Below are 23,171 nucleotides of genomic sequence, written 5' to 3' on the forward strand. Positions count from 1 at the left end.
GCCAGCTATCTGTCTTACTAAAACTGTCTGAAGATACAACAATCTCAGTAAATGTGGGTCAGTGTTAATACTTTTTTTTAATACAGATTATATCTTTGTATACACTGTACAATGTGTTCAAAGACTTTGTGTTCTCCATGTGTTCTCTAGCTGTGAGAAACTAACTTTGTAACACTTTTAAAATACCAAAAATTTTACTTAAAAAATCACAATATATCCCCATACACTTATATTTTCTAAAAGTGGACACTTTTGTAAAATGCCAGTCATCGACACCTTAAACGTTTATTAAAAAATACATTAAAAAAGGTGACAAATGGCCTAAGCATGGGACAATTAGATGTCCACCTGCTTGAATTCTCATCACCCTAGTGGAAAAAATACCTTTTAAATTGCACAAAAATGGGATAACATAAAGAAATCTTCTCCCATCTCCTTGTGTAGAAGAGAGTGATGAGAGTAACATGCTCTTACTTGCAATTCCCCCACTCCATTTCACACTGCGCCTCAACTTTAAACATGCTGTGCCACCAGTAGTTACACTTAGGGCATCTAAAGCTTTGATCTTGGTATCATTAGATAGCAAAGCTGAGGGCATTGTCCCTTTTATCCCTTGCAAGTTCTGTCAATCATTAATAGTCATGGCATAACACATATGCAATAGGGCTGGTGCAAGGATTTTTGCCACCCTAGATGAATGCTAATTTTGCTGCCCCTTGACCCCGGCCATTGGCCCTTTAACACTCCTCACCTTACTACTAGGGTGACACACTGTAACAAACCTTCTCCTCATGGGGCGGATGTATGTTGGTGAGCGTGATGTCAGGATGCTGGACGGACCTGACCTGCCTGTCTGGCCTCGGAGGTGGCGCTGCGCTCCTGAGGTGGCTGAAGAATGCAGATAATTATGGTATCGAGGGAGGGGTGAGGTGCGATGGTGGTTCTGGCTGGACGGGTGCTTCAGATGAGCGGCGGGGGCTTTGGATGCTGGCTGGTTACTTACTTTCTTGCCGCGGACAGAGCGGTGCTCCATCAAGAGGGCACTCTAGACGGCTACCTATTTTGCCTATAGGCAGAACCGGCCCTGACAACTGCGCTAGGCATGATCCTGATATCATTTGAAAGCTAAAGTTGTGGGCATTGTCCCTTTTATCCCTTGCAAGTTCTGTCAATCATTAACTGCATAGGCACCCAGATTAATATATACAGGGCCTATACAGAAACGCAATAATGTCAATAAGTTTGCAAATGAGGAAATATTGTGGTGTTCTGCCACTTTTTCTACTACAAGCAATGTTGTAAAATTTTCTTGGGAAACAGGACATGGGGAGATTCTTCAAGGGTGGTGTAGGTGAACAATTTTTCTACACTTTTAATTTGTACCACGGTAATGTGTATGTGCAGCAAATTTATGAAATGGTTGCAGGGCATGTGATAAATATGGTACGAGTATATAGATTTTTTTAAATGACACTTCAGTGCACCACTTTGTATGGTTCCTCCTCTGCCACTTTGCAGTTCCTCCTCTGCAAATTTTTAACTGTTGCGCCAAAAAGTCTCTAAACAGCAAGTGAGATAAATCGTGCAATAAATCACACCACTCCCCCGTGGTCTTCCAGTTTGATTTCCAGTTAACATTGTTGAAACTATGTGTTGTTAAGTTGTGTTAAAAAGCAAAATGACAGGCACCGCAACAAGATATATCACTGTATTAGGGTATGTTCACACTGCGGAATTCCCGCGGCGGAATTTCAGCGGCAGACAATTCCGCAGCTGAAATTGTTCTGCGCAGATACGTTCTCTTGAATCTATCACTGCCTCCCTTAACAATTCTTTGCCTCTCTTCCTTTCCGTTTGGGAGCGTTGGGATCGGTTTTCTGATAGACAACCCCCTTAATTTTCTTCATCCCCTCAGCTACTGTCATCTTTTCCCCTCCCCGTCCTCACCCTCTCTACCCCTTCCCCCTCCCTCTTTTTCTTCATAGTGTCCTAATTTTCTATCTCTCTCCCCTTCCCTCTATTTCCCTTGTCCTCCTTGTGATGTCCTGTTCTTGTCTTTGTTAGTCTCACCTATGTGATTTTGTTTTCCTTTGTTCTGAGTGAACTTCTCACAGTCCTTCAGTGGTCTGACCTAGGTGCCTTTATTATTATTTATGGGCTGATTGCCCACTGAGTATTGCGTGTAACATATCTCCGATCTCTGTACTTATTGCTAGGTCATGCTGCATTGCACTTGGTCATCCCTTGTTTTGACTATCTTTGTCTTTGATTTTTGCTGTCCATATGACATATTGTATGTGGATTGTTTATGTATGTAAAAACTTTAATAAAAATTTACAATTGAAAAAAAAAGAAATTGTTTAGCGCAAAGAAAGAACATGTTCATTCTTTGCGTGGAAGTACGTGAGTACTGCATAGCCGTCAATGGTGACGTTGCAGTGCCGCGCGGTCCTACCATGCCGCCGGCTGCCAGGCTGAAACTCTGCTCGCTGAATTCCACGACATATCCGTAGTGTGAACATACTCTTAGGGGTACTTTTATTAACAAAAAGAAAACACATATAGAATATGCACACCCACAGTATCTTAGAGTAGAGAAAATTTTTATGACATACAGAAAAGCCAGACACTTAAAACACTTAGGGTACGTTCACACGAGCGGACCCACAGCGTATTTTACGCTGCGGATCTGCCACTGAAGGACTGCTGCATGGTGGCTTTACATGTGCTTTTCGTAGTGCCAATACACCGCTACGAGCAGACAAACTGCAATGTGCAAGTCGCAGAATGCATGCTCAGTATACTTACACATGGCGGCAGCTCTCGGCCTAGCTCATGGAGCAGGGGGAGCTGCCGCGGTGTACTCACACATTGCTTCAGTGTGTCTGCTCGTAACGGCATAATGCCGCTCCGAGCAGGTACATGTAAAGCCACTGGAGTACCCTTTTAAGATGTACAAATACCATAGGATTGCAAACAAATTCTTAGGGTCCTACTGTGGCACTGCTCTAATAAGTCAAGGGGGAAGTAAAGTGCTAAATGTGTTAATGAAAACAATTCTTAAAAGTATCTCATTCTGGACTCCGATAAATGCCTTTTTAGATGCTTCAGTAATATATGTATTGCAATATGTTGATAGCAATAAAATTATATTACACTAATATAGTGATCCCCATAATAAGGCTAATGTTTCCAACCTTAGCAATGAAATATTTTACTCATGCTTATGGGCCCAGATTTATCAAACTGTGTGATCAACACCAATCACAGCTCAGCTAACAAGCTCTGGTAAAGTAAAAGCTGAGTTGTGATTGGTTGTTGTTGGAAAATCACTCTATTTTTTTTTCTTTCACACAGTTTGATAAATCTCCCCCCATGGTGTATATAGCGAAGATTGGTATATCTGGACAGAAGCAAGCTATGTTTGCCCAGACACAGAAAGCATAAAAATTTGGAGGCAATAATCCGCTGGTGCTGGAGGCAGCAATGTTCTTATTAAAAATATACCACATCCAGAGCAGTAGGTCTCAGCACTGCTATCATTTGGCAGATTACAGCTCTATAGGTAAGCGTGCAGCTGTCTCCTACTCCTTCTATGTGCAGTCCTGATAACCATCAGGTATGAAGTGCTTCAACGTTAGTGGATATTCAATCACAAGGCACGTAAAGAAAATGAAGAACGGAGCACTAACCGGTATGTCATACGTCAGGAACACTTTTATTCCAGTTGCGGGTACATCGTGAACAGGGGAGCGGAGTTGCAGTACGTACTTCGGGCAATGGACCGTATCGTGCTACTGTGCTTCCTCAGGCCCGCAACTGGAATAAAAGTGTTCCTGACGTATGACATACCGGTTAGTGCTCCGTTCTTCATTTTCTTTACGTGCCTTGTTCTTATTAATGAGTCTCTATAGCATACATCCTCAGCTGCCCAGTGACAAATACAGTTTAGTTGGGCAGGGGTTAAAACAGTAGCTCATGTGAATATTTTCTTTTATCATGCAGGACATTATCTATAATGTGAAAACAAGCTTCAACAAGGAGTTTGAAGTGGTGTACAGACAGAAAGAGCAAGAAGTGACTCGTGTGAACGAAAGGAATCAGAGAATCTATGAGATAATGTCCGAGTTAAATATACAAGAAAAACTTTTAGAACCAAAATTTACAGATAATGAAAAGCCAGAAAGAGCCCTCACCGTGGATGATTCAGAGGTAATGGATATGTTCTCACACCGCTTTTATCTGTTTTATTGTGTAGTGTATTTTGTCATTTTTACAAATCAGAACCTTGGTTTAATAGCGTCATAGCATAATGTCAGCTTTCTATTTCGAGGATTTCTATCTAAACTGCCAAGTTCCCCAGTGATTTCATGCACCCGGATTATTCACACTTTGTGCCCTTGATTTCATGATTATAAGAACAAAGTGAATCCTTAGCCTAGGAAGCAGTATGCTGTTCTATTCATAGGCTCTTATTGTCACAAGTATATATTAAATAGAACTGATTGATTATGTCCAGCTCATTCTAAACTACAGATTGCCAGAAGCTCTTTAAGTGTAAAATATGGGAACACAGGCATTACTGCATACCAGAATTGTACAATTGTGTCATTATATAGAGCAGCATAGCCTATTATTAGACACAAACGTAGAGGTTCTTGTGTATGCCTTGTGTATACCTATTTTACTTGATGTGGTAAACATGGGTTGTCTGCCATTTGATTTGTATTTCCTCTCTGATATGGCTGTCCTAATGCATCCTACATTTACCATGATGCCACTGGCTTTGCAGGGATAGAGGGGGAGTAGTTGTTATCACACTGAACATTTTTTTTGAGTCCTATGTAAGTGCAGCAAGTGATGGATCAGTGACATAGATCTTCTGTCCCTAAACTCACACTATAGCATATTATATAAGATGCAGAGTAAGTTTGTCTCCTTGTGAGGGGTTTATTTTTTACATACAGAACATATTCTTGTCAGGCTGTATTACACCCGGCACACTATAGTATATGCACACAGCACATAGCAAAGACAGGCAGTGTGATCAGGGGAGTATTATAACTCTGCAGGTAATACGTGTATGGATTACATCACTGCCCTCCTGGTTCCTTAGAGAGAGCAAGGAACCAGAAGGGTCTGTCAGTTCATCTCTATTGTGACTTTTTTTTAAGTACTCACAATAAAGATGAACTGACTGACTCAATAGTTAAAATGGTTGCTATCTCATATTCAGACAGTCGGCTGTATGAACAGTTCAGGGCAGGGTATTTATAAAATGGCATCTTCTTTAAAGGACAATTATCATGTAAAAAAAACTTATATAATACATTTTAGATCGCAGGGGGTCTGAGCGCTGTATTTTTATATGATACTTCTCCTTTAATGGAAAAAATATCAACATACACTTTGTGTTGTCAGACTATTTATGGCTGTTCCCCTAACTACATACTTTTTATGTGGCCATAGATAAAAGTTGAAAAATATTTAACGCCAGAACAAAAAGCAAAGGTGGAGCTGCAAGCGAAGCAGAAAGAGGAGGAGCGTTTGGCTGCACAGGTCAGTGGAGATTTGGACGCATTTGGATAGGAGATAAGATGTCTAAGATGTCTGCTTTTTTATGTTGTTTTTCCAGCTAGATTTTTATCGTCTCCAGTTGGATTTCAAAGGAGAACTGTAATATGTCACTTCTTTTTCTGCATAATTTTTGCTACACTACTTATTGAAATCAATAGGAGATGGTTGTTAAGATAAAACAACAATGTTTTTGAGGTGAAAATCTGCATGGCTTCCACATCAGAAATTACCCAGGTTTTACCCTTGTGAATATGCCCTAATAGTGTATACTCCTTAGACAGCGTAAACAAGATTGTCCAAAATGTTCCAAATTTTTCAAAGTGAGGTTAGATGAAAAACCTGGCACACTCGTATACTGTCTAGTCTAAGTTTAGTTGGTTTCAATAGTTTTTTTATGCCAATATTATGCACCAAAATATTGGCACATATTTGGCACATGGCATCACATTTATGGTAATAGATACATTTGAAAGTGCCACAAGTGGCGCACGAAGCTGGACTCATTTCCCGGGTTGTTACGCCCCCTGCATAGTCCAGTATGAGATATAATTCAAGTACAGATACTAGATACATGCTGATCATGCAGATCATTCAACAATCTAACGACTACAGGGGCTTCAGTAAAGTTCTGTAAGTTGTCAGCATTAACCCATCCCTCTCTCCCATTTGAAGCAAATACCAGTACATGAATTCAGGGGACATACTGGTACCTGTTAGACTTCGCAATGATTTATGAATTTATCTCCTTTAGGAAGATAATGCCAAACAGCGAGCTCTGAATGACATGATGGGAGGCGTCTTGGAGGTGAAGAAAGAAGACATTTTGAGAATGGTGAGATTTCGTTATTCCTCTGTTCTGACAAATCATCTTTAAGATAACAATAGAGAAGAGCAATGCTAGTTTACAGTTTCATGACATAGTATCCTGTCCCCTACATGGGACCATATGCCTTAAAGAAGAAGGTCTGGAATTTTTTATCATGCACACGTACCATCACTAGCGCCATTTGTTTTATTACAGCGATCTATATGTGTCAATGCTCTAATTTGGTCATAGCAAATTACAGTATTGACACATATAGAGCGCTGTAATAAAAAAAATGGCGCTGTAGCACTAGTGATGGTACCTAATGGATTCAACAACAGGTCAGACTCTCACTTCCTGTTGACTACAGGATGACATCACCACCTACCAGATCCCCTTATGCTAGCTCCCATACCCCTCCAAGCTCCATCTACTGTTTCAAAATGAGGCACATGTGACCCTACCCTTAAATATTATTTGTGTCAGTAAGTTCGTCTTCGGTCAACAATATGAAAATATGGGTAAGGTGTGACATAATACGAGGCATGTCCTGCTAATGCACTTTATTCTACCATTCTCCCTTCAGCACTTTGGGTCAGTGTTTATGGGCTTAATCCACTTATAGAAGCTTTTGACATACATAATAATGTAAAAGAATTCACAACAGATGACAGTATCTGTCACCAAACTGATGACTATTTTCTATGCTTTGCTTGTTATATTGTTACTGATAAAAATATTCTGCACTAAAAGATTATTGTCTATTTAATATAACTTACTCAGTGCTCCTCTAATCTGTATATTTTAATGAAAATGGCTGATTATGAATATTTATTGGGAGGTTTGTCCCTTTAGGGTAGGGTCACATGTGCCATATTTTCCTGCATTGTTGCTGTTGCATATTTTCCTACTCATTGAAGTCAATAAGTAACAAAATCAGCTGCATATTTTGCTACCTATTGACTTCAATGGCTAGAAAAATATGCTGTCACATTGTGCAGGGATAGAGTGAAGCCCTAATATTGCCCATACCCACTGTCCCTGTCTACTTGCATACCCGTCCTAAACAACGGGTACACAACCACGAGGACAGTCCCTTCCTACTACGTTCTCGGACAGAGTCAAAATAATAAACTACAATTCAATAGGAGTCGGGGAACAGCTTTAGGCACACAAACTAACAGAGATACAGTAACACAAACACACAGTCAAATCGTAGTCAGTCTAGCCAAGGTCGGTAACAAGAGATAGCAAAGTAACAATGCAAATACCAGAAGAGAAGTTAAGAACCAAGCCAAAATATCAGAATACCAAAATGGACAATAGAGATATAAGGAGTGCTAGCTTCAGTCAACTAGTAACTTTCACAAGCAAAGTACTAGTGAAAGGGACTTGGTTATATATGACAGTGTAGGTGAAAAGAAAATCCTAATTGATAGAGGAAACCAGAGTGCAGATAGGCTGGGAAGAAACCCCAACCACACCCAAGCAGCTCAGGGCATTGTCCCAGTAACCAACATAAAAAACAGAGCTATGCAGAATTAACCCTATGGGTGCGGACAGAACCAGTCATTACATATGCACCAGCAAATATGCAGCAAAATACGGCATATGTGACCTTACCCTAAGGCTAAGTTTCCACTTGTTTTTTTGTGCTGCGTTTTTTGGTGTGAAAAAAAATGCCAGGTCGATTTCCTGCATCTGGTGCTTTTTCTGGTGTTTTTGCATTTGAGTGGAAATTGCATTTTTGGCCCCATTGGCATTTTTTTTTTTATTTGTTGGGTATCAAAAATAAAAAAGAGGATGCAGTAGGAATGGAAAAAAACTGTATTTAATGACATATTTTATATTTTATAACAGCATTTTTATAAATTTTTAAACGGACCAATTTATGTGGGCGGTCAGGCAACTAAAAAGGTAGCCGACAATAATAAAAATTTAGAAAGGCGCCATTTAAATGTAAAAATAAGATATTTTTTATAATTATTTTTTTATTTATTAGTAATGTATTTTTTTCATTTTTTTAGGTAGTACTACTACTTCCATCATGGAACAGACTGTTCCATGATGGGAGTAGTAGTACCTGTACTAATAGACATATTGCCCCGGGTGTCACTCCTGAAACCCGATGCGATCGTCCTATCTATTGCAGAACTGTGGAGCGGCTCTATACAGCGCTCGCATCTCTGCACTATACTCCGGCTGGCCAGTGATGCGAATAGAAATTTTCTGCCCAGAGTCATGATTGGCTGGATGGTTTCAGCCAATCACCGCTCTCAGAGGGAAATATGAATGAGTGATGTTCTATTCATATCACTGGCCGGCTGGAGTTTAATGCAGCGATGCGAGCACTGTAGAGAGCCGCTCTGCATCTCTGCAATAGATAGGATGATTGCATTGGGTGTCAGGAGTTACACTCACTGTGACCTGTCCTTAACTGCAGTTACTACTTCTTCCAACATGGCGCGCACTCTGCTCCAAGCTGGGAGCTGTAGTACCTGCATTAATAGACAGATAGCAGCAAGTGTAACTTCTGACACCTGTTACAATCTGTCTATAAATGCAGGTTCTACAGCTCCCAGCATGGAGCAGAGTGTGCTCCATGTTGGGAGCAGTAGTACCTGCAGTTAAGGAAAGATCACAGTGGATGTCACTCCTGACACCCGCTGTGATCCTCCTGTATAATGTATAGATGCGGCTGCCCGCTCTTCTATGGTCCCCTGCACTGACGTATATATACACCTATTCATATTTCCCACAGAGTTGTGATTGGCTGGAACCATCTGGTCAATCACAGCTCTCTACGGGAAATATGAATAGGTGTATATATACGTCAGTGCAGGGGACCATAGAAGAGCGGCTGGCCGCATCTATACATTATACAGGAGGATCGCAATGGGTGTCAGGAGTGACACCCTGGGTGATCTGTCAATTAGTACATGTACTACTACTCCCATCACGGAAAAGGGCGTTCCATGCTAGGAGTAGTAGTACTACCTAAAAAATGTAAAAAATAAAGAAAAAAAAGTGAAAAAAGTTTAAAACACACACACACTTTATTCAGCACATTATTAAAATACATTATTAATAAAAAGTTTAACAAATTTAATTATAATAATTATATTATTTTTACATTTAAATGGCCCCTTTCTAAATTTTTATTATTGTCAGCTAAATTTTTTGTGCACTGCCCGCCCACATAAATTGATCCCTGTTTAAAAATTTATAAAAATGTTGTTATGAAAAAGATGAATTTCGTTAAATACTATTTTTTCCATCACTACTGTATCTTTTTTATTATTATTTTTTTAATGGTACCCTACGAAATGTTATTAAAAAAGGTATCTCCATCACTTTTTGGGATCGCTAATGTCCAAAAGAGAATAAAAATCCCCTGCAAAAATGACAAAGTTAAACCCCATACAGCGTTTTTCTTGGTGATTTTTTTTCTCTCAAAGACTTCTATGCACAAAATACGATTCCAGGGGAAAAAACGCCAGAGGCTCAACATGCTGCGACTTTGCAAAACCGCCAAGGAGCTGAAAAAGAGTGAAAAAACGCCAAAAGGATAATAAAAAAAAACACCAAACTACGCAAAGTATTTTCATTGATTTACAGCTAACATCTGGCTGCAGTGTTTTTTCAAAGAAAAAGTGCCATGGGGGCTGTTTTGGCATCTTTTTTGGGGGGTGGGGGGGCAAAACGCAAAAAAAAAAAAACAAGTGGAAACTTAGCCTTAGGGTGTATTCACACAAAGAGTATTCTCTGCATATTAACTGCGCAGTATTTGAAGCTGCAGGTTTGATGCTGTGTTCAGTCATTTAGTTTACATTGAAATCTGCAGCATAAAATCTGCAGCTTCAAATACCATGCATCAAATATGCGCAAGATACTGTACGTGTGAATATACCCTAAGGGTGACACGTGCCGTATTTTTCTGCGTATTTGCTGCTGCGTATTTTCCAACCAAATAAAGTCAATGAGTAGCAAAATTAGCTGCATATTTTGCTACTCATTTACTTCAATGGTTAGGAAAATATGCAGCAGCATATATGCGGCAAAATATGGCACATTTGACCCTACATTAGGGTACGTTCACATGTGGATATTTTTGCTGCAGATCTGCTGAAGATTTACTGTACCAGATTTTGCTACACATAGAAGTCAATGGACAGCAAAATCTGTAGCAGATCTGCAGCAAAAATAAGTGTGAGCGTACCCATAGGGTACGTTCACACTAGCGGATATACAACGTATTTTACGCTGCAAATCCGCTGGTGAAGGCCCGCTCTATGCTGGCTTTACATGTGCCTGCTTTTAGCGGCAATACGCCGCTACCAGCAGACACCCTGTGATGTGCGAGCCGCAGTATACTCGCACATGGCGGGAGCTCTCTGTCTAGCTCAGAGCAGGGAGAGCGGCCGCGATGTGCGAGTACGCTGCACACATCGCTGCACTGTGTCTGCTCGTAAAGCCAGCATAGAGCGGGGCCTTCACCAGCGGATCCGCAGCTAAATCCGCTGCGAAAATCCGCGCGTGTGAACGTACCCTAAGAATACATAAATAAGCAATTTTTTTTCTACAGATAACACTGAATTGATGTGCCCTCATATACAATGTAAAAAACATCTATATTGCCTATAGTATGATCTGAATAAATCTATTACCTTATCCTTTATATCATTCAGGAGGTCACACAACCAGGTTTTTTGTCCAAAGCTGAGACTGAATGGACTGAAGAGGAAAAAAAGCAGTTCAAGGAATATGATAAAAAATTTAAGGAGCTCAATGAGGAGAAGGAAAAGTATAGGAAGGTAAGAAAAGAATGAGGAATATTAATGATTCTATTTTCATATCCAGCCAATGGCTGGGTTCACACATCACAGCGATTGCACATCTGAATCTGTTCTAACATAAGTTGGCATGGATTGTATACTATCTGGAGCTAAAAGCAGTTTGACCATATACCTGTGTGCAGGTATCTAATGATCAAGAATGGAAAATGTATTGTCTTGTTTGAGCCATTCATTTGTTCCTTTTCCTCTAGATACTAGAGGCAGAAATGAAAAAGATCCAGGTATCTATCATGGAGACCACACTTGCTTTTGATGAGATTTTGACAAAACTGTTTGAAAAAAAGGTGCATTGTGAAATGGTCATCTATCAGGTAATATACATTATTACCACTCGTGCCTTTTCGTTTCTCTAAATTTGACACATGTAAGGTGAACATGTAACTTATGCACCCCTTAGACTTTATATAAGCCTTCTGGTACAGAATGATCCAGTTTTGCTTTCCATTAAAGAAATAGAGCTTTCTGTTCATTACAAGATACCCCACAATATGCACAAAAAGCAAAGTGATGCATTCTTACTCAAAGGCTATGTGCGCCTTAAAAGGATACTCCGCTACTCAACATTTGGAACAAACTGTTCCGAATGCTGGAGCCGGGAGTTTGTGATGTCATAGCCCCGCCCCCTCATGACATCACACCCCACCCCTCAATGCAAGTCTATGAGAGGGGGCGTGACAGCCATCACGCCCCCTCCCATAGACTTGCTTTGAGGGGGCGGGGCGTGACGTCAGGAGGGAACGGGGCTATGACATCACGAGCTCCCGATGCCGGCTCCAGGGTTGGGAACAGTTTGTTCCAAACGCTGAGCAGCGGAGTACCCTTTTAAAATTGTCTTATGAAAGGTCAAAAGCAATGCAACTTTTTGTAGTACTACAAAAATGATTTTATCTATTGAGTGACAACTGTAGTCCACAAGATTGCATAGATTCCATTTTATTGCCCTAGACTGCAGTTGTGGCTCAGTAGTTAAAATCAGTCTTGTAGTGCTAAACAAAGTCGCAGTGTAGCCCTTGCCCTTTATGTAGGGTTTTGTTCATACTCTGCAGTTTCTGTATGGAATATATATTATAGATTACATGGAGAGGATTGTTGACAGAGAAATCGAACTGAAAGCTGTATACTTCATGTATAGTTTATACAATCCGTTTTGGCTGCTGCAGGGGCCTAGCTAGAAACCACAGGGCCCCGGTGCAAAATACTGCCCTGGGCCCCCCTCCCCCCCTTTGCCAGGGCCGGACTGGGACCAAAAATAGGCCCGAGCCTTTTAAATAAGCCATTTTTTTTGGTGATAATCTGACTACTAGGACCCTCATCCTCACCCACCCTCGATCACCTAGATGTTGCAAAGCTGCAACTCCTATCATGTCTGGAGAGTTTCAGGCATTATGGGAGTTAAAGTTTTGGAACAGCTTGAGAGCCACAGATTGGGGTACAGCTTTACTCATCACTGCAGAACTTACAAGTGACTACAGCCGCCCCCCCCCCCTCCCCCCATTACGCATTGGTCTCCTCACCCACAACTCTTTTCTCATGGAGCTGATTCTATTATTAGCATTAACCATTAACATGTGTTTTGTACATGCTCAGCTTTGTCAGTAAAAAGGTTGTGCGAATCTACAATGGATGAGGTTGGCTTTTATAATGAACATGTAAAAATTTTATTAAACAGGAGGAACTGAAAATCAGCAATCTCCTGTTCTCAATTCTCATTGAAGAAGAGATAAATATCAGAGCGGCACAACTGAACCAGATCATGGACAAGAAACGGAAGCAGAAGGTGGGATTTGTTGTCATCATGGAGAACTCTAGAAGTAGAACTCTAGCTATTTATTTGCACATGATTGTATAACAAAGCCTAAGGTAGTCCCAGCTGTCCAATGGATACTACCTATAGTTTTAGAGTTTCATTTTTTACATTATTGTTTTTCAGGAGTAGATAGCATTTACTTGGTCCTTGAGATCCCTGCTTACATAAATTTTGTAGCATCAGTAAGATCACTTTTAGAGAACATAGTGGCAATGTTTTGCTCAAGTCCTATTTTACTCAAAAATATGCAGATTTTTTTCATGTGAATAGTAACAAAAATCACAAAAAAATTATATATAAACTATAAAAAAAATATTAACTATATGTATTGTACCTGTGGTATATAGCTACTAGGTTTCAAAAGCATACAGTGGAGCAAAAAAGTATTTAGTCAGCCACCAATTGTGCAAGTTCTCCCACTTAAAAAGATGAGAGAGGCCTGTCATTTTCATCATAGGTATACCTCAACTATGAGAGACAGAATGAGAAAAAAAAATCCATAAAATCACATTGTCTGATTTTTTAAGAATTGATTTGCAAATTATGGTGGAAAATAAGTATTTGGCCAATAACAAACGTTTATCTCAATACTTTGTTATATACCCTTTGTTGGCAATGACAGAGGTCAAACGTTTTCTATAAGTCTTCACTAGGTTTTCACAAACTGTTGCTGGTATTTTGGCCCATTCCTCCATGCAGATCTCTTCTAGAGCAGTGATATTTTGGGGCTGTTGCTGAGCAACACGGACTTTCAACTCCCTCAAAAGGTTTTCTATGGGGTTGAGATCTGGACACTGGCTAGGCCACTCCAGGACCTTGAATTGCTTCTTACTAAGCCACTCCTTCGTTGCCCTGGCGGTGTATGTGGGATCATTGTCATTCTGAATGACCCAGCCACGTTTCATCTTCAATGCCCTTGCTAATGGAAGTGTTACGCCGAGCGCTCCGGGTCCCCTCTCCTCCCTGGAGCGCTCGCAGCATCCTCTCATTCGCAGCGCCCCGGTCAGACCTGCTGACCCGGTGCGATGCAATATCTCTCCCAGCCGGGATGCGATTCGCGACGCAGGAGGCGCCCGCTCGCGATGTGCATCCCGGCTCCCGTACCTGACCCGTTCCCCGTCTGTCTTGTCCCGGCGCGCGCGGCCCCGCTCCTTAGGGCGCGCGCGCCGGGTCTCTGCAATTTAAAGGGCCACTGCGCCACTGATTGGCGCAACAGGCCTAATCAGTATGTTCACCTGTGCACTCCCTACTTATACCTCACTTCCCCTGCACTCCCTCGCCGGATCTTGTTGCCATTGTGCCAGTGAAAGCGTTCCCTTGTGTGTTCCTAGCCTGTGTTCCAGACCTCCTGCCGTTGCCCCTGACTACGATCCTTGCTGCCTGCCCTGACCTTCTGCTACGTCCGACCTTGCTCTTTTCTACTCCCTTGTACCGCGCCTATATTCAGCAGTCAGAGAGGTTGAGCCGTTGCTGGTGGATACGACCTGGTTGCTACCGCCGCTACAAGACCATCCCGCTTTGCGGCGGGCTCTGGTGAATACCAGTAGCAACTTAGAACCGGTCCACCAACACGGTCCACGCCAATCCCTCTCTGGCACAGAGGATCCACCTCCAGCCAGCCGAATCGTGACAGTAAATCCGGCCATGGATCCCGCTGAAGTCCCACTGCCAGTTGTCGCCGACCTCACCACGGTGGTCGCCCAGCAGTCGCAACAGATAGCGCAACAAGGCCACCAGCTGTCTCAACTGACCGTGATGCTACAGCAGCTATTACCACAGCTTCAGCAACAATCTCCTCCGCCAGCTCCTGCACCTCCTCCGCAGCGAGTGGCCGCTTCCAGCCTACGATTATCCTTGCCGGATAAATTTGATGGGGACTCTAAGTTTTGCCGTGGCTTTCTTTCGCAATGTTCCCTGCACTTGGAGATGATGTCGGACCAGTTTCCTACTGAAAGGTCTAAGGTGGCTTTCATAGTCAGCCTTCTGTCTGGGAAAGCTCTGTCATGGGCCACACCGCTCTGGGACCGCAATGACCCTGTCACTGCCTCTGTACACTCCTTCTTCACGGAGATTCGAAGTGTCTTTGAGGAACCTGCCCGAGCCTCTTCTGCTGAGACTGCCCTGCTGAACCTGGTCCAGGGTAATTCTTCTGTTGGCGAGTACGCCATCCAATTCCGTACTCTTGCCTCCGAATTATCCTGGAATAACGAGGCCCTCTGCGCGACCTTTAAAAAAGGCCTATCCAGTAACATTAAAGATGTGCTGGCTGCACGAGAAATTCCTACTAACCTGCATGAACTTATTCATCTTGCCACCCGCATTGACATGCGTTTTTCCGAAAGGTGTCAGGAGCTCCGCCAGGATATGGACTTTGTTCGCACAAGGCGGTTTCTCTCCTCGGCTCCTCTCTCCTCTGGTCCTCTGCAATCCATTCCTGTGCCTCCTGCCGTGGAGGCTATGCAAGTTGACCGGTCTCGCTTGACACCTCAAGAGAGGACACAACGCCGCATGGAGAATCTTTGCCTGTACTGTGCCGGTACCGAACACTTCTTGAAGGATTGTCCTATCCGTCCTCCCCGCCTGGAAAGACGTACGCTGACTCCGCACAAAGATGAGACAGTTCTTGATGTGAACTCTGCTTCTCCACGCCTTACTGTGCCTGTGCGGATATCTTCTTCTACCTTCTCCTTCTCTGCTATGGCCTTCTTGGATTCCGGATCTGCAGGAAATTTTATTTTGGCCTCTCTCATCAACAGGTTCAACATCCTGGTGACAAGTCTCGCCAGACCCCTCTACATCAATTATGTTAACAATGAAAGATTGGACTGTACCGTGCGTTACCGCACGGAACCTCTTCTAATGTGCATTGGACCCCATCACGAAAAAATTGAATTTTTGGTCCTCTCCAACTGCACTTCAGAAATTCTTCTTGGATTACCATGGCTTCAACGCCATTCCCCAACCCTTGATTGGTCCACAGGAGAGATCAAGAACTGGGGTACTTCTTGTCACAGGGACTGTCTTAAACCGGTTCCCCGTACTCACAGTCGTGACCCTGTGGTTCCCCCGGTATCTGGTCTTCCTAAGGCTTATATGGACTATGCTGATGTTTTTTTGCAAAAAGCAAGCAGAGACTTTACCTCCTCACAGGCCTTATGACTGTCCTATTGACCTCCTCCCGGGTACTACTCCACCCCGGGGCAGAATCTATCCTCTGTCTGCTCCAGAGACTCAAGCCATGTCGGAGTACATCCAGGAGAATTTAAAAAAGGGGTTTATCCGCAAGTCCTCCTCTCCTGCCGGAGCTGGATTTTTTTTTGTGTCCAAAAAAGATGGCTCCCTACGCCCTTGCATAGATTACCGCGGACTTAATAAAATCACGTTAAAAAACCGCTACCCCTTACCTCTTATCTCGGAACTCTTTGATCGCTTACAAGGCGCCCACATCTTTACCAAACTGGACTTAAGAGGTGCTTATAATCTCATCCGCATCAGGGAGGGGGACGAATGGAAGACTGCATTTAACACCAGAGATGGACACTTTGAGTATCTGGTCATGCCCTTTGGCCTGTGCAACGCCCCTGCCGTCTTCCAAGACTTTGTTAATGAAATTTTTCGTGATCTCCTATACACCTGTGTTGTGGTTTATCTGGACGATATTCTGATTTTTTCTGCCAACTTAGAAGAACACCGCCAGCATGTCCGCATGGTTCTTCAGAAACTTCGGGACAATCAACTTTATGCCAAAATGGAGAAATGTCTCTTTGAATGTCAATCTCTTCCTTTCCTAGGATACTTGGTCTCTGGCCAGGGACTACAAATGGACCCAGATAAACTCTATGCCGTGTTAGATTGGCCACGCCCCTCCGGACTCCGTGCTATCCAACGTTTTTTGGGGTTCGCCAATTATTACAGACAATTCATTCCACACTTCTCCACTATTGTGGCCCCTATCGTGGCTTTAACCAAGAAAAATGCCAATCCTAAGTCCTGGTCTCCCCAAGCGGAAGACGCATTTAAACATCTCAAGTCTGCCTTTTCTTCGGCTCCCGTGCTCTCCAGACCTGACCCATCTAAACCCTTTCTATTGGAGGTAGATGCCTCCTCTGTGGGAGCTGGAGCTGTCCTTCTACAAAAAAATTCTTCCGGGCATGCTGTTACTTGTGGGTTTTTTTCTAGGACCTTCTCTCCGGCGGAGAAAAACTACTCCATTGGTGATCGAGAACTACTGGCCATTAAATTGGCGCTTGAGGAATGGAGGCACCTTCTGGAGGGATCAAAATATCCAGTTATTATATACACTGATCACAAGAATCTCTCCTATCTCCAGTCTGCCCAACGACTGAACCCTCGCCAGGCTAGGTGGTCGTTGTTCTTTGCCCGTTTTAACTTTGAAATCCATTTTCGCCCTGCTGACAAGAACATTAGGGCCGATGCCCTCTCTCGTTCTTCTGATGCCTCTGAAGTAGAGGTCTCTCCGCAACACATCATTCCTCCGGACTGTCTGATCTCCACTTCTCCAGCTTCCATCAGGCAAACTCCTCCAGGGAAGACCTTCGTTTCTCCACGCCAGCATCTCGGGATTCTCAAATGGGGACACTCCTCCCACCTCGCAGGCCATGTGGGCATCAAAAAATCCTTGCAACTCATCTCTCGTTTTTATTGGTGGCCGACTCTGGAGACTGATGTTGTTGATTTCGTGCAGGCCTGTACTGTCTGTGCCCGGGATAAGACTCCTCGCCAGAAGCCTGCTGGTCTCCTTCATCCTCTGCCTGTTCCTGAGCAGCCTTGGTCACAGATTGGTATGGACTTTATTACGGACTTGCCCTCATCCCGTGGCAACACAGTTGTTTGGGTGGTCGTTGATCGATTTTCCAAGATGGCACATTTTATTCCTCTTCCTGGTCTTCCTTCAGCGCCTCAGTTGGCAAAGCAATTTTTTGTACACATTTTTCGCCTTCACGGTTTGCCCACGCATATCGTCTCGGATAGAGGCGTCCAATTCGTGTCTAAATTCTGGAGGGCCCTCTGTAAACAGCTCAAGATCAAATTAAACTTCTCTTCTTCTTATCATCCCCAATCCAATGGGCAAGTAGAAAGAAGTAATCAGGTCCTGGGTGACTATTTACGGCATTTTGTTTCCTCCCCCCAGGATGACTGGGCAGATCTTCTACCATGGGCCGAATTCTCATACAACTTCAGAGTCTCCGAATCTTCTGCTAAATCCCCATTTTTCGTGGTGTACGGCCGTCACCCTCTTCCTCCCCTCCCTACTCCCTTGCCCTCTGGTTTGCCCGCTGTGGATGAAGTGACTCGTGATCTTTCCACCATATGGAAAGAAACCCAAAATTCTCTTTTATCCCGGATGAAAAGATTTGCTGATAAAAAAAGAACTCCCCCCATTTTTGGTCCCGGAGACAAGGTATGGCTCTCCGCTAAATATGTCCGCTTTCGTGTCCCCAGTTACAAACTGGGACCACGCTATCTTGGTCCTTTCAAAATCTTGTGCCAGATTAACCCTGTCTCTTACAAACTCCTTCTTCCTCCTTCTCTCCGTATTCCCAATGCCTTCCATGTCTCTCTCCTTAAACCACTCATCCTTAACCGTTTCTCTCCCAAAGTTGTTTCTCCCACTCCTGTTTCCGGTTCGTCTGACGTCTTCTCTGTGAAGGAGATTCTGGCCTCCAAGACTGTCAGAGGTAAAAGATTTTTTTTTGGTAGATTGGGAGAACTGTGGCCCAGAGGAGAGATCCTGGGAACCTGAGGACAACATCCTAGACAATAGTCTCATCCTCAGGTTCTCAGGCTCCAAGAAGAGGGGGAGACCCAAGGGGGGGGGGTACTGTTACGCCGAGCACTCCGGGTCCCCGCTCCTCCCCGGAGCGCTCGCAGCATCCTCTCATTCGCAGCGCCCCGGTCAGACCTGCTGACCGGGTGCGCTGCAATATCTCTCCCAGCCGGTATGCGATTCGCGATGCGCATCCAGGCTCCCGTACCTGACCCGTTCCCCGTCTGTCTTGTCCCGGCGCGCGCTGCCCCGCTCCTTAGGGCGCGCGCACGCCGGGTCTCTGCAATTTAAAGGGCCACTGCGCCACTGATTGGCGCAGCAGGTCTAATCAGTATGTTCACCTGTGCACTCCCTACTTATACTTCACTTCCCCTGCACTCCCTCGCCGGATCTTGTTGCCATTGTGCCAGTGAAAGCGTTCCCTTGTGTGTTCCTAGCCTGTGTTCCAGACCTCCTTCCGTTGCCCCTGAGTACGATCCTTGCTGCCTGCCCTGACCTTCTGCTACGTCCGACCTTGCTCTTTTCTACTCCCTTGTACCGCGCCTATCTTCAGCAGTCAGAGAGGTTGAGCCGTTGCTGGTGGATACGACCTGGTTGCTACCGCCGCTACAAGACCATCCCGCTTTGCGGCGGGCTCTGGTGAATACCAGTAGCAACTTAGAACCGGTCCACCAACACGGTCCACGCCAATCCCTCTCTGGCACAGAGGATCCACCTCCAGCCAGCCGAATCGTGACAGGAAGGAGGAGGTTTTCACTCAAATCTCACGATACATGGCCCCATTCATTCTTTCCTTTACACGGATCAATCATCCTGGTGCCTTTACTGAAAAACAGCCTGAAATCATGATGTTTCCACCCCATGCTTCACAGTAGGTATGGTGTTCTTTGGATGCAACTCAGCATTCTTTCTCCTCCAAACACGACGAGTTGAGTTTTTACCATAAAGTTCTACTTTGGTTTCATCTGATTATATGACATTCTGTCAGTCCTCTTCTGGATCATCCAAATGCTCTCTAGCAAACTTCAGATGGGCCCAGACATGTACTGGCTTAAGCAGGGGGACATGTCTGGCACTGCATGATTTGAGTCCCTGGAGGTGTAGGATGTTACTGATGGTAGCCTTTGTTACTTTGGTCCCAGCTCTCTGCATCATCTGCATCTGATCATTTTGACACCACGGGGTGAGATCTTGCGTGCAGCCCTAGATCGAGAGAGATTATCAGTGATCTTGTATGCCTTCCATTTTCTAATAATTGCTCCCACAGTTGATTTCTTCACACGAAGCTGCTTGCCTATTGTAGATTCAGTCTTTCCAGCCTGGTGCAGGTCTACAGTTTTGTTTCTGGTGTCCTTCGACAGCTCTTTGGTCTTAGCCATAGTGGAGTTTGGAGTGTGACTTTTTGAGGTTGTGGACAGGTGTCTTTTATACTAATAACAAGTTCAAACGGGTGCCTTTACTACAGGTAACGAGTGGAGGACAGAGTAGACTCTTAAATAAGAAGTTACAGGTCTGTTAAAGCCAGAAATCTTTCTTGTTTGTAGGTGACCAAATACTTATTTTCACCATAATTTGCAAATAAATTCTTTAAAAATCAGACAATGTGATTTTATGGATTTTTTTCTCATTCTGTCTCTCATAGTTGAGGTATACCTATGATGAAAATTACAGGCCTCTCTCATATTTTTAAGTGGGAGAACTTTCACAACTGGTGGCTGACTAAATACTTTTTTGCCCCACTAGTCCAGGTGAAGCCAGGTGAGATGTGGGAAATCCAGAAACAGATAGAATCCCTGGCAAGCTTGTTGAGGACTTGTCCTGTTATCGGGCCTGGACTTTAATAGAATGAACCGCAGGTTGGTAGTGGGGCTTCTAATCCCCTTCTTGGGCCAATCCAGGTTTTTAGTGTGGACAGATCATCACGGGTGCTGAAGACAGCTATTTACTAAACTTTCAAACTAGGTGGAACTGTGTCTGAAAGCTGAAGCTGTGAGGAACTTGACTCTCTGATGTGAATTTAAATCCTAAAGGCTGCAGTCTTTAAATGGGAACATTGTGACTAGAGTGAGTAACACATTTGTTGTCTACTTTGTTTGGGTGGCTGGTAGCAAGCCACCTGTATAGACATGAATGATTTCTGTATAGTTATCTCTGGACAAGCAGGATTTATTTTGTGTTTTTATGAGTGTGAAGGCTGTATTTGTTATTTTCTTTATAAAATAAAAAAAGAGGATAAGCCCTGTTTAAACCTTTACGTCTGTGTTACTGTCCCTGACTGCTATATGGCACTTTTTGCCTGACTCTACTGAGCTAATCTCCCACAGTATTTATATTTAAAAGTATAAATAACATGTTTTTTATTTGCAGTTACAATAGTGCAAATGGTAGGATGATGTTAACTATTACTATTTTTCTGTTGCAGAATCAAACATCAGACTTAGTTAAGACTTTCAAAGCTGCAGTGGAATCTTTCAGGGAGTCCTATGATGACCTAGTGGCAGAAGATAAGGTAAAAAAAAGTCTGTTAAGTATGAAAACTTAAGTCATATTTCCTGTATTGATAATGTTACAGATGATCTGGTTTTAGTTGTTAGATCGTGGATTCAAGAAGGAATTTTCTGATGTTCAAGCTCACCACGTGGATCAGCTTTATAAATTGTACAAAAAAAGACCAAGGTATGGCTATTATAGGAAAGGTTTCTTTTGGTTGAACTGGTACTATAAATGCCTGGAATAGCTCAGTTATGTTCCTTGTTGTAGAGTTCAGCGACTTAGGACTCAGACAGAAAGTGAGGTGCCATTTGGTGATCGGCCAGGATCTGCAAAAGCTCATAATGACTCAAATGTTCAGCTAATGAAAGCAATGGATGAATTAGATGATCCGGTTCATATGCCAGAAGGACTGGATCTTGCAATTTGGGAGCGCTTCTGTCTGGCAAGGAGATCAAAGATGGAATATGAACAGCAAGTATGTAACAATACCAAGCATGTACAGTAAAACTGCCAATCATGTGAACTGAATGAGGTATTAAAGGGGTATTCTGGGTTTATTCATCTTATCCCCCTATCCAAAGGATAGGGGATAAGATCTATAAACCCGGAATACCCCTTTAAGAATGATTTACATTTTACATCATCTACCCCGTCCTGTTTAATTCACATACAATTTGTGAATTACCTATACTACATGTAATCGTAGCTATTGGTAAGCTAACAGCCCAAGTGGCATACATAGAAGTAAGGGAGACCTATAGTAAAGATCAAAATGAGCCTCATATTGTGGCATCTGATTTTAAAACCAGGGATCAATACCCTCACCCTTTATATGTGGACAATGCAGCTTCCTGGGAAGAGGAGTCCTGCACAGTTTCTTAGCAGAAGTAATGGGACCAATCAGGACGGGGCCCCTCTCTCCAAGAGCCCCATAGCAGCCCCATGTAAATATAGCATATACACACTTTAACAGCATCCATAACAGCATTTTTCCATCACATTGCAGTAGATATTCAGTTTAATTGAATAATATCTCCATGGACTACACTGTCCTCTGTATACCGTCCAGTAAACCATCATATACATATGAGCCCATAGATTAAAGGGGTATTCTGGCTTTATACATCTTATCCCCTATCCAAAGGATAGGGAGATAAGATGTATGATCGCATGGGTCCCGCCACTGGGGACCCCCACAATCTCGGTGCAGCCCCTGCCATTCTGTGCCAAGATGTGGACGTGACGTTACGCCACGCCCCTCCATTCATGTCTTTGGGAGGGGGCATGATGGGGATCATACATCTTATCCCCCCGCTATGCTTTGGATAGGGGATAAGATGTATAAAGCCGGAATACCCCTTTAAAGGGGTACTCCGGTGGAAAACATTTTTTTTTATCAACTGGTGCCAGAAAGTTAAACAGATTTGTAAACGACTTCTATTAAAATCTTTACCCTTCCAGTACTTATGTAGCTATATGCTACAGAGGAAATTCTTTTCTTTCTGAATTTCTTTTTTGTGTTGTCCACAGTGCTCTCTGCTGACACCTGATTCCCTTATCAGGAACTGTCCAAAGCAGGAGAAAATCCCCATAGCAAATCTATGCTGCTCTGAACAGTTCATCACACGGACAGAGGTGTCAGCAAAGAGCACTGTGGACAAGACAAAAAAGAAAAGAAATACTAAAAACACACTGACATATCCTAATGACAGACCCCGAACTGAGGGTTAAAATAGGCTCAAGACAGAGTCTAATATATCAGAGGGGGAAATAAATGTGCCTGATTTACTTGTACATAGCCACCCAAAAAATTATCTGAGGAGTCCCATACCATGACATGGTAAT

General features: G+C 43.2%; 1 protein-coding gene across 3 annotated transcripts in view; it reads left to right on the forward strand.

Moving 5' to 3' along the window:
• Positions 1-23,171, forward strand: part of CFAP43 (cilia and flagella associated protein 43) — a 108,311-nt gene that overhangs the window by 66,718 nt on the left and 18,422 nt on the right. For 2 of the 3 annotated variants that reach the window (XM_056574986.1, XM_056574988.1), the window contains exons 24-32: positions 4,006-4,212; positions 5,470-5,559; positions 6,329-6,409; positions 11,071-11,196; positions 11,430-11,549; positions 12,908-13,015; positions 21,256-21,342; positions 21,421-21,509; positions 21,594-21,801. In XM_056574986.1, coding sequence (XP_056430961.1) covers positions 4,006-4,212; positions 5,470-5,559; positions 6,329-6,409; positions 11,071-11,196; positions 11,430-11,549; positions 12,908-13,015; positions 21,256-21,342; positions 21,421-21,509; positions 21,594-21,801 — 1,116 coding nt within the window. The remainder of the gene's footprint in view (positions 1-4,005; positions 4,213-5,469; positions 5,560-6,328; positions 6,410-11,070; positions 11,197-11,429; positions 11,550-12,907; positions 13,016-21,255; positions 21,343-21,420; positions 21,510-21,593; positions 21,802-23,171) is intronic. The other variant, XM_056574987.1, reaches the window with a different exon arrangement.

Source organism: Hyla sarda, chromosome 4 (genome assembly GCF_029499605.1).
Source record: "Hyla sarda isolate aHylSar1 chromosome 4, aHylSar1.hap1, whole genome shotgun sequence".
NCBI classification, from domain to species: Eukaryota; Metazoa; Chordata; class Amphibia; order Anura; family Hylidae; genus Hyla; species Hyla sarda.